The sequence below is a fragment of the Pangasianodon hypophthalmus genome, chromosome 20 (genome assembly GCF_027358585.1).
Source record: "Pangasianodon hypophthalmus isolate fPanHyp1 chromosome 20, fPanHyp1.pri, whole genome shotgun sequence".
Taxonomy (NCBI): Eukaryota; Metazoa; Chordata; class Actinopteri; order Siluriformes; family Pangasiidae; genus Pangasianodon; species Pangasianodon hypophthalmus.
This window is the reverse complement of record NC_069729.1, coordinates 4,221,399-4,233,604: the sequence shown is the minus strand read 5'-3', so window position 1 is coordinate 4,233,604 and position 12,206 is coordinate 4,221,399. Positions and strand designations below refer to the sequence as shown.

Below are 12,206 nucleotides of genomic sequence, written 5' to 3'. Positions count from 1 at the left end.
CGTGTACTGAAATAAATTCAGAGGTCAGTTTTCTCTCCTTTTTTTTAAGCTTTTCTCGCCATCTGCTGGTGGTAGCTGTTTAATAAATCTCTGTTAGGGAATAATGCTGTTAGAAAATAGAGTACTTATAGTTATGCTATTGTGATAATTCAGGATATTTTAGGTAACCTGAATAATCATTTTGCACTGAGTACAATCAAGAGAATTACGGATCTTTTTATGCAGCAAAGCCTAAAAAATGTTTTCTTACAATAAACAGAATGTTGTAATTCTCTTTTATGAACAGCAGATGGCGGACGTTCACAGAGCGCCTGCTGTTTGATCAGCTGATCCATTACAGCCAATGAAAATGCTGGAACTGTGTTTCCATGGTCACAGGCAATGCTATCCGGAAGAATTCACGAGCGGTTTACATGTACAGTTCTTTAAGCCTAACTATTTTTATTTTCTTTAAATGTTCAGTGTTAAATGTTTAAAACAGCATTATTTTTATTCTTTGTCTTATTTCATACATAACATTCGACTGAAACGGAAAGCAAAGAGAGCGAGCGAAGACGTTAGCGAACACGTTAGCTTAAAGCTATGAGCAGAGAGTAAACAGCAGAAGTCATAAAGTTTCTCTTTTTTTAGTTAAAGAAATTAAAATGGCGTCTAGCTCTCATGACGAGCTTCAACTCAGCAAGAAACACGAAGAAATGTAAGTCTTGGGCACAGAGAGAAATATATACACAGTGGGGTTTGTTTTTTTTAAAAAAAAAACAAAGTTAAATATTTCTACATATTTCTACAGCATAGTAGTAGTGCATAAGTATTCACCCCCTTGAACATTTCCACATTTTGTATTGTTACAACCTGAAACTTAATCTGGAATGTGTGTGTATATATATATATATATATATATATATATATATACATATTAAAAACGTAAAGGTTGCAATTGCATAAGTATTCACCCCATAAATGAGCTCTGGTGCCAACAAAAGAGACATAATCAGTTGAATGGAGTTGACCTGTGTCACGTGACCTCAATGTAAACACACCTGAGGCCCCAGAGTCTGTTAGAGAACTCAAATAAACACCAAGACCAAGGAGCTATCTTATTCTAAAGAGTACCAATAATTATGGAGTTGACTGTATACTATCTATATCAAATCATCATGCCAAATCATTATACTATCTTTGTCAATTTGGCTTTATTAGAGATAACCAGTTGCATTTCATGAGAAGTTTTGTTCAAATTCGAATACTTTTTGAGAAGTGTGAGACCGTGTACGGATAACATTCCAACATTGGTTTGATGGAGCTCAACTGTTTTTCTAAGAAAAAAAATCTTCCCAAAATAATTTGTTTGTAAGCATTTTAAATACATATTTAAAATGGACTAGTTGCTTGTAATAGGAAAAGTAAGTTCCAGTTGCAGTGAGCCACTTGCCAATACTTGTTGGCCAAAGTGGAGTCGATGTGAGTCATGTCCTGACTGTCTCACCGTGTTCCTGCCCTGCAGTTTGGGGAAGAGAGCTGTTTTACTGCAACAGATGGAGATTTGCTATGAGCAGCAGAAAGCCAAGAAAAAGCATCGAGCCACTATGTCCCAAGCTGCACGTGAAAGGAATGCAGAAATCCTGGAGGTACTTTAAAGCCTTTTCATAGAAATCCTGTACTACAAAAAAATATATAAACACATTTTAGGTCATTTTAATTATAACTAAATTGGCTGAGGATTTTTATTAAATGTTTGGTGCGTAAATTGCTGTTTTCTTTGTTCTAACACCTGAGTCAACTCATGAAGGACTCATTTAGCTGCTGAGCTGAATCAGGTGTGTTGGAGCACAGAAAATGGTGTTATTATTGGTGCTAAAGCAACTAGTCATTTCATTTTCCACATTGATGTTATTTCCTATGTTCTAACTTTCTTTCTTTCTTTTTTTATGGAAAAAAAAAAAAGATCAAAAAATTGCTAAATTATACAATTACTCAAATGTAAGGAACGAATAAAGACAGGTTTGGCATCTGCAAACTTTTGTCTGTTTGCCCAGATAAAATATATGCTCAACAGATTCATGTGAGTGAGTGTGCAGTGATTTTGGTCAGTGGATTCCATAATGCTAAACCATGAGCTCTAGACTTTTGTTCTTTGTTATCTACACTAGTCGCTCTAGTGCATAGCAAAAGAAGTCTAGTCTGAGTGATAGGTTGTACCTTTTTGACACCCATTTTCAATTTGGTCACCTGCCAATTCCCAGCCACCAGCCAGCTTTCCTATCTCCAATCATATGACCACTAGCAACCAGGCAGAGTAAAGGAAAACACATGCTTCCTGTGAGTCATGTGAAGCCAGCCAACCACATCATTTTGAACTGCTGCTCTTGCTGCATCACAGGGCAGTGTAACACACTCAGAGGAAAGCGCTGTCTGCCCTCTTCTGCATACATAAGAGATGTTGCTTTGCTTGACAGGTATGAGAGAGTATGCTTTCCCCCCTGAGAGAGTATGCCTTCCCTCCCACCCAGAGACCATGGCCAATTTTGCTTCATTGGCTCCTGACGATGCCACAGCAATCTGAGTAATAGAGCGAATGCTTTCCCATTGCGCCACTCACCCATGTACATTTTTTTACTTTACAGGTTGTGTAACCTTTCAGCATGCAGTGTTTAAGGCTGTACTACTAAATAGTTTTCTTTATTCTTAATTCAAGTTTTCCATCTTGTTACAGGATTTCCAGAAAGTAGAAGAACGTCTTCGGACACGACCGCTTCTGCATCCAGATGTTCTCAACCTTCAGGTATTCAGGCTTTCTGAAAAATGATGAATTCATAGCTTACAAACCACCCAGTTGTGAATCGACTCAGGGAGACAGAAACGAGGGAAAGTCTTACCAAATATAAAGTACACTTAGTTACTTACACTTTCCTGGAAGGTTTTGTAGAAACAGTGTGCAGAAATTTTGGGCCACATTTATCAAGCTGGATACGAACAGATTTATTCGTAAATCATTCACAAGAGCATTTACACAAGAAACTTGGTATTCATGAAAATCCTGTAAATTTGTAAAAACGTTCATAACCTATTCGTGCTGCTGACTGTGTGTAAATTTATGCAATAGAAAACTAACTAATGTAACTCTTGACCTGCTTGACTTCAGATCATAAAATTTGCATGGATTACTGCACTTTCGTGTATGGAATATACTGTCAAGGTGAAATTGCTTATTTTTATGTTTGCAGCATTCAGCAGATGCTCTTATCCAGAGCAACTTACAGAATCGCTTTGGAGTCTCATTCTTATGCCAGTTCACTAGGTCAGGGACCAAGAGTACCATCAAGAACATTTTGTGAAAACCAGTCGTTTTATTTTAAACCCATAAATTAATACAAATAAAAGTAATCACTCAATTTTGATGAACTTGTTTGTCTGCACATAGCTGTAAGCCGTAAACAAATGCCTCGGCTAATGGAGAATTTAACTTATTATCAAAATACCTTCCACTTCAGCCTTTACCCTGATCATTCATTTCGTGCTCCCAGCTGTCTATGCACTTATAGTAGTAGGTAGTAGTTGGTATCACATTAAAAATTCTTTATCCTGAAAATATTGTTCCATATGCGAAAGGTCTAATCCTACAGATTTTGAACTTAATTTATGAATACATTTAATTAAAGAATTTCTAAAAACATTCTTCAGCTGCCCCAACAACTGCCCTTAGACTTCCACTATAAGAGAAAACAGGTTTTCTGTTTGTTAATCAGTACACAGAAACGTGACTATGTTCTTGTCTGTTTTTATCACACAAACATTACAAGTATAGTAAATAGAAATAATCTGAAAAATGCTGGAGTATACCTTTAAACAGTTTATTATGTCTTTTTTTGCATGCTCAATGTTTTAGACTCGTTATTGGGCCTCAGTGGAGCAGAAGCTTCCAGAATGGGAAAGCTACTTGCTAGGGAAGAGTCAAGCCCCGATGAGTGAAGAGATGATCTCACAAAGACTCCAGGAACAGAAAGGTGGTGAAAATGACTCTTCACCTGCACGGAGTAAGGGCAGACCTCCACGACCCAAACCCAGATCTGCTGACTGATGTGACTTAGGAGAAGGTAGGGTTAAACCAAGGATCTCTTTCTTATAAGGTAATTTCATCCTAGTATCTGAAATTATGACATACTACACTGCATACAAGTCTGGTACCAAGGTTTCTAGATTTGCATTATTATTATTTTTTTTAACAAGTGCTGTTTTGGCAGCACCAGTAGCACTTCTGTGAAATCTCTACTGAGAAAGCGTGGATCTGCTGGTAATTTTCAGTTTCGCTCCACACACACTCCTATAGTGCATACAGTGAGCGTTAATGATGTGCTCAACCTGTTCGCGTGAGATTTCTTCATCTGACTCGCTCAGTTCAGAAACAAATATTAAAGTGCTCATAAGTATTGAGAAGTGAAAGCAGCATTTCCTTCTAGCATGACATAACACATGTCCATATGCTTCCTTGATCCTCTGTTCTGAACACATTTCGAGTTAAATACTTGGGAATCTGCTAGTACGAAACAGATGGACTTTATTTGTCCTACAAAGTGGCCTATATGGTAAATGGCAAATAACTGTGTCTGTGAGGTCTGACAGGTGGCAGGTCAGTGTTTAATCTTGCACTGTAGGAGTCTTTCCACAAGGTGGCAGTACAGGCTATCAATGACACAAACCCTTAACCCAACACACGGCTTTCATACATGTATGCATCACTTCCCTGTTTGCTGAATGAAATGATCTCGTAGTTAAAAATCATACAGAATCTATAATCAGCAGGTCATATTTCATATGTTTAATGAGTATATTGACTTACCCATGTAAGAAATGTGTGATTATATGTATTTATGTGTGTTACTTTGGGATAATGAAGCTGAAAATGATTTAGACTAGTATGCTATTTCAGATCCAGTAATAAGGGTATATAATGTTCATATTGATAAGTTTATTTTTAGGTATTTTTTATATTGTGAATATGTAATATATTTTATGTGATAGTGAAAAGCAATTTCAGTTTCTTAAAGCAGAGACTCTGGGGGTCCAGGCACCCCAGCGGTCTTTTTTTGTTACAGTGGTGGAAATCACATACTGCCAAAAATTCAAAGATATTATAAATGTTATTATAATTATTGAGTATTGATCCTGTAGTTATTAGACAATTTGAATGGTTGCTTCAATTGAATGGGTTTAATCCAAACTTAAAAACAAGTCTATAAATGTCAATTTTGGCCTATTGTTTTCTGTTGTTGGAAGATTCAGGAATTAAAAAAAGCTCTAGGTTTCCAGTAAATAACCAGGAAATTGCTGTACATGTCTTATTAATGAGCCTATTATTTGAATAATTGGATTGTGTTCCTAAAGTAAATCTGTGCTGAGGGGGTCCATGAAATTTATTTTACAATTAAAGGCGTCCTTGACTGCAAAAAGTCATAAGTCATGCTTAGACATTGTTTGCATTCAGTACATTGCTACTTGGTGTTTAACGTTATGGAAGTTATGTTTTTATTATGGAACTTTCTAATACAGTGTGTTCACCACTTGCCACATTTTATGATACACATCAGAACCTCATACTCAAAGTCACAAATCTTTAGCCAGTCATAACTCAGGCCAAAGTTCACCACTTCCTTTCACCGTTCTTACGTGTTGCTCAAACCGCTACGGATGTGCACGTGCGGTCATCACTCGGAAATTGTACTTATCTAAAACAAGCCTGTATATGCACGTCTGTTTTGGAATGTGATGTCTTTTTCTTACCTTAGCTCTTGGTAACGATGAGGTCATGACCCCTTTATGGTTCAAATCCTCGATGAGTGCTTTCCCTGTTCGCAGTAATTGCTCTTCTTTTGTCTCTTTGAAGGCTGATTTGAGGTCAGCCACTTGCCATATGTTCACAATAACTCAACAGCAATGAGCTGCCCAGTATATGCCATGAGATTAGGCGTGTTCGGGTGCTTTGTTTGTTGAATCTTTATGTATATGGACTGAAATGATCACAGCAAGCATTTTGATGATGTGTGCAGTAAAGAAGAGAATGCTGAAGTAATTTATGCTCAGACAGACTGTGGTGATTTTCTTGCAGTGAATTCAATATATTGCACTTTCTATCTGTTGCCTTCTTTTTTCATTTCTATCATTCCGTATTGCTCTTGCCACATCATTCCCTCTCTCTCTCTCTCTTTCTCTCTTTCTGTGTACTGACCGACATGGCAGTCCCCGGATCGAGCCCTAATTGCGATGATCAAACCTGCGCTGGGTGACGCGGAGTGGCGGCTTGACAAATGCGATCATCCGGATGGCCGGGGTTGAAGTGGCGCTGGTTGGCAGCTGCCCATGTTCCTCAGCTGGGACTCGCATTTGCCCCGGAGGTCAGGGCACCAGTCGCCCTGATGAGTGGGTAGGGAACAAGAGACTGGGGTGCCAAGGTGGGGGTAGTTATCAAGATGGTGAATTATCTAAAAGGGTTTTGAAGAGCACGATCTGGAGCCTTTCCAAATGACTAGTTATGCATTGTGTATACTCATGAAGAAAGCCCTCAAGCTAGGTTGGCCATGGACACCACCGTGAAGGAGAGGAACAGTATAGAGTGACTGGGGGACAAACACACACCTGGGCTTCAGCAAACTCTCTGTACTTGATGTCGTTATTTCATTACGGGGTGCAACAACGGAGCCTTGTATTGTCATCAGTTGTGTTGATTTCTTGTTTAGATGTTGCTGTTCATCATGCATTTCTTCACAGAAAAACTCAAATCCACTTTAACTACATTTATGAGGCAATAATTTTTTTTTATCCACACATAGCCTGCTTTTAAACGTTATGTTGATTGAGACTGCAAACACTTGTGACTGTCCTACGCCACCTGTTATTTAGTCAGTCAACAGCACATTGTACTTATAATCCCACATTGTACTTCCCTGATCTTAGCCCGTGTGTTAAACTGAAGATCAGCTTTAGGGTAGATCTGCAGGTCCGAGTTAATTAACCTCCATCTTTTGTGACACAAGGGAGTGGAAGTGAAGGGGGAATCCTGGGTCAGAGGATTAACACCGGACATCTCGGCATTAGTGTTCCTGCCAAACAATGAGACTGTTTCCAGATCAGTTTTCAATAGTATCCAGAAAGGACATTTTAATAGACTTCTGTTGACTGAATCCTTGCACAGATGTTTTCTCCTTGGCGGATAAGCAGCCCTAGTTATGTTCCCATTTATTTTAAATTGCTAGGCTGTCTGCATTGATAGTTGTCTAATGGGGGATTTGGGAGGAGGAGGTGGAGGGGAGACTTGGGAGAGCTCTAGTGAATGAGGAGCAGATTGTTTTGAGGTCAGGCCTTCGTCTTTTTTTTTTTTTTTCAACAGACTGTGTGTAACGTGTTGGGCGAGAGGACAGAAGTTCCCCTTCAGCTGCCTAGCCTCGAGGGCCAAAGACTGCTTCTGAACGGAGGTCATGCCAGAGACTGACATTGATGTTATTCCAGCGGGGCAGAGAGCCCACGTTCTGCTCCCATGCTGCTGCCTGGAGACCTCTAAGCCATAAAGCACCTTCTCAGAGCGTGCCCTTGACGATTCGAGGCCTTGTGGGTGTGTAGGATGGCTTCAGCTCAAAAGCAGAAGCCGCCTTTGCACCCACTGAGGGCCTGGAAGAGCATAAACAACTGATGTGTGATGTTTTATGGAGACACCTGTTCATGTATATATTGTAGGATCTCATTTGTTTATAATTATATTATCAGGTTTGCTTTGTGATCTGCACAATGTTCCTTTTATCCATGCATTTGAAATTTTTTTAGATGTGAAATCTTTCTATTTTCGTGACAGTGGTTAAGTATGCTTATTTTTGGGTTGTGTTTTTTTTTTTTTTTTTTTTTTTTTTTTTTTTTTTTTTTAGGTGGAACATCAGCACAGGATGTAAATGTATTAACAGCTAATTGTAAAAAAAAAAACTTAATTAGGGTCAAAATGGATACATTAGTAAGAGGTGTAGTTAGGCATCCTTCTGGGGTATCCAGTCAAATAAACTACTCTCATTCCCTTTAACATTCCCTGTGCGTTCGAGTGGCCTTTTTTGTGATAACATACGATTATATTTCACTAAGAAATTTGACTTTAGTATGTTAGTAGCAGACGCAACTGGTTGACATTTAATTATTATGTTATTTAATTTATTTAATGTTATGTTATTTAATGTTATTTATTTATTATTTAATTATTAATAATTCTTAAGCACTTTCTTGACTGTATAAATATGATGATCCATGACTACTAAGTTAGTAGTTATGTAAAGTAGCATATTTATGTTAAAATGGAGAAATGGTACACTATCTTTAAGGGTTTGTTTCGCATTACATATTACGTTTGTACACAGAGGCCTCGAGACGTGGTAATGCAAATGCAATAATGGATGAAAAAAATAGCAACTGGGCAGAAACTGGAGAAAACTGGCTTGCACCCAACCAAATTAGCAATATCTGCAAATTACCCTTGCATCCAGAGAGTGTCCAAATCTGGTCCTGGAATCATGCAGTGACTCCAGATCAGTTTCTCAATGAAGATGCTTGAAACACAGTCCACTTTATTAGGAACACCTGTACACCTGCACATTCATGCAGTTATCCAATCAGCCAGTCATGTGGCAGCAGCAAAATACATAAAGTCATGCAGATACAGGTCAAGAGCTTCAGTTAATGTTCACATCAGACATTAAATCAAAAAAATTGTGATCTCTGTGACTTTGATCGTGGATGTTGGTACCGAAACGGCTGGATTGAGTATTTCAGAAACTGCTGATCTGGGATTTTCACACAGAAACGTCTCTAGAGTTTACACAGAGTGGTGCGAAAAACAAAAAACATTGAGTGAGCTATAGTTCTGTGGGTGAAAATGCCTTGTTGATAAGAGAGGTCAGAGGAACATGGCCAGATTGTTTAGAGCTGTCAGGAAGGAAATAGAAACTCAAATAATCATCAAATAAACATCGAACCTTGAGGTGGATGGGTTACAACAAGGCTACACTGGGTTCCACTCCTGTCAGCCAAGAACAGGAATGTGAGGCTATCATGGGCACAGGCTCACCCAAATTGGACAGGTGAAGATTAGAAAGAAATATCACCTGGTCTTTTTCCAGTCTTCAGCTGTCCAGTTTCGGTGAGTCTTTGCCCATGATAGCTTCAGATTTCTGTTTCACTCAATGCTTTTCTTCTCAGCACGGCTGTAAAGAGTGTTTATTTGAGTTAATATAGACTTCTTGTCAGCTCAAACCAGTCTGGTCATTCTCTACCTCATCAACAAGGGTTTTCAGCCTGCAGACCCTCTGCACACAGGATGTTGTTTTGTTTTTTTGCACCATTCTGTGTAAACTCTAGAGACTGTTGTGTGTGAAATTCGCAGGAGAGCAGCAGATTATGAAATACTCAAACCAGCACATGTGGCACCAACAACTATGCCATGGTTAAAGTCACAGAGATCACACTTTTCCCCATTCTGATGAACATCAATCCAGCCGTTTTGGTACCAACATCCACGATCAAAGTCAGAGAGATCACAATTTTTTTGATTTAATGTCTGATGTGAACATTAACTGAAGCTCTTGACCTGTATCTGCATGATTTTATGCATTGTGCTGCTGCCACATGACTGGCTGATTGGATAACTGCATAAATGAGGAAGTGGACGGTGAGTGTATATATTATATATTTACACAGATATTGTGTAAATAATAAAACTGATTGAGTCTTGGTGTATTACGGGTTATGTTTTTTTTTTTTTTTTTTTTTTTTTTTTTTTTTTTTTTTTTTCAACAAATAAGCAAGGGCGATGTGATTGGAGCAATTTCCCACAAATGAAATCAAAAGAACAGGTTCTTAATTCCTTCACCCTAACATTTCTAACCTGTTTTAAGAATTGAATTGTGCACATTTTAAAGTTTGCAACTTTGAGACCATATTGTAAATTGAGATCATAAAGGGCAGTGCTCAGAGCACTACATGACATAAACCTAGAAATATTTAGAAAAGTGTTATCTGTTTTCATCTGTGTGGTCTGTCACAAGCAACAGAAGCAATGCAACTGACACTGATGTTTTTATTTCCCCAGAATTTTAACTGAAAGGGAGTGAGTGAGAGAGTGAAAGTGAATTTAATTTTACTATGTGTAGAGGTTTTTTTGACAACTCTGCTTCCTGGTAGTGACTATATAATGATACAATGACAACGCAATTTTTTTTCCTTATTCCAAATTATAGTGGGCTTGGTTCTGAGGTTTAACATGCCACATCATGAACCATAATAGTAGTAGTCAGAATTCAGTTGTTATAACAACCTTATGTAATAATAATAATAATAATAATAATAATCGTCATCATCATCATCATCATCTATGGTGTTGTGTCAACTTGACAGTGGCAGTGTTTATGACAGAGGAACCCTGAACAGTGCTATAAGCCTTTATAATAAGAAAGGTTTATGTTTTTTTTTAGTTTGCCCCGTAATTATTGTCACATTTTCTGACCTGCCTTTGTTAAATAGTTAATATGTTTAGGCATATATGCATGTTTTTTGTTTGTTTGTTTTGTTTTTGCTCTAATTTTTTTTTTTTGCTTGCCTGTGCAGTGTTTATTCCAACTTCAGCCTCAGCAGCACTGTGACATATATCCTGTATCTTATCATAATATAATATAATTTTTTTTTTTTTTTTTTTTTTTGGCTTTCAGTGTTTCCGTGTTTTTGCTCTGGGTTCTGCAGTACCGGAACCGGAGAGCGCGCGTTTGATGACGCTCATTAACTTTCCCCCGACGCTGGCTCGCGAGCGCTTTGTTGCCAAGCAGCGGCGTGGCTCTTCACGAGCAGGCTCGCGCAACAAGCAGGCAGAGAACAACGCTCCAAAAAAAAAAAAAAAAGCCTGGACTGAGGAGGACGCTTTAATGCGGTTTAATTAGAATTTCATTTGGTCTAAATGCGCGGGCAGCGGGAGAGAGGAAGAGAAAAGGGACGTAGTTAACATTTGGTGGACTTAATTGGGACCTTTTCTTCGTCGCCTCTTAGCAGAAACGCGCCGACACTACCCCCGTTAATCTCCCATTTACAATCGATTGAGTTGGCCAAACAAAACAAAAAAAAAAGTCCGGGTCTCCTTTTCTTCCTGCGTCGACCAGGCTTTTGTGGCGGCTCCAGTGCCTGGGTTTTGGGCAGATCTCGGCCTCTCCGTTGTTGACGCTTCATTAATGCGCTCTTGTTCCCCTGCAGAAAATCCGCGCTCGCGCCTGTGCGCGGCCTCCGCCGTAATGAGCTCCGCCGGCAATTAACATGTTTCTAGGAGCAAAGCTGGTTGCTCAGATGTTTGAGAGGTAAAGTGCGGAGAAAAGGGCAACGAGGCCGCCTCTAGGTTGTTTACTCCTCTCTCTCTCTCTCTCTCTCTCTCTCTCTCTGTCCTCTTCTCAGAGATGGGCAGCTTTGTGTAAAGTGCTGCAGCTTCTTCTTCTTTTTTTTCCCGCTTCGCATAAACATGGCTTTTTGGTGACACCCTTCCCACCAACTGCTTTTGTTGATTTGAAATGATCTAATACGCAATCTGTGTGTGTGTGTGTGTGTGTGTGTGTGTGTGTGTCATTTGGTTGATGGCGAAGTAAGTTGAACACAGTGTGTAAATAATAAGATAGCAGTAGAGATCCAGTGGATTGCTGATGGGAGGCTGTGATCAGGCCCAGCTGTGTGTCATGACTCGTGTCTCAGTCCAGATGTGTTTGTACTGGAATGTGGATGATGTGGAATGTGGACATATAGATGACTTTAAAGATTATTATAAAATAGGTATAGTAGCTAGTATAGTATTAGTATTAAGTAGTATAGGTATAGTATTTTCTAATATTTATTGTTTACATTTGAATTAATTTAATAAAAATGATGTCATGTGGTTATAAGGTGTAATTTCATGATGACGTACGTTTCAGGTCTGTATTATTTCTTCAGTTGGTGAAATATTCCTCATTCTAAAATAAATGTCTAACAATTATTTGATTCATTGATTAATTCATTAACCTTATCCAGGGAATACCACACACACACACACACACACACTCAGCACCACAATTCCCAAAATGATACTCAAGGTCATTTTTTATTATTATTATTTTACTGCTTAATTATTATATTTGTGCTTACTTGGGGTGTATAATCTAATACTTGAATAA

At 38.6% G+C, this 12,206-nt stretch overlaps 1 protein-coding gene across 3 annotated transcripts; it reads left to right on the top strand.

Annotated features, from left to right (window-relative positions):
* The first annotated feature begins 375 nt into the window (after positions 1-375).
* Positions 376-8,059, top strand: c20h3orf14 (chromosome 20 C3orf14 homolog). Of its 3 annotated transcripts, none has more exons than XM_026935232.3 (5): positions 376-697; positions 1,505-1,628; positions 2,714-2,782; positions 3,887-4,094; positions 7,382-8,059. In XM_026935232.3, exons 1-4 carry the CDS (start codon positions 645-647, stop codon positions 4,076-4,078), a joined length of 438 nt encoding a protein of 145 aa, XP_026791033.3. In that variant the 5' UTR covers positions 376-644; the 3' UTR covers positions 4,079-4,094; positions 7,382-8,059. The 3 variants fall into 3 exon arrangements, with proteins under 3 accessions (XP_026791033.3, XP_026791034.3, XP_053098396.1); XM_026935233.3 differs by having other exon boundaries at positions 6,235-8,059; XM_053242421.1 differs by having other exon boundaries at positions 3,887-8,059.
* Positions 8,060-12,206: the final 4,147 nt, after the last annotated feature.

Coding starts and splice junctions, on each gene's coding strand:
- c20h3orf14 (XM_026935232.3), top strand. CDS start 645: ATGGCGTCTAGCTCTCATGACGAGCTTCAACTCAGCAAGAAACACGAA. Junction 1,629..2,713: donor GGAATGCAGAAATCCTGGAG/GTACTTTAAAGC, acceptor ATCTTGTTACAG/GATTTCCAGAAAGTAGAAGA. Junction 2,783..3,886: donor CAGATGTTCTCAACCTTCAG/GTATTCAGGCTT, acceptor TCAATGTTTTAG/ACTCGTTATTGGGCCTCAGT.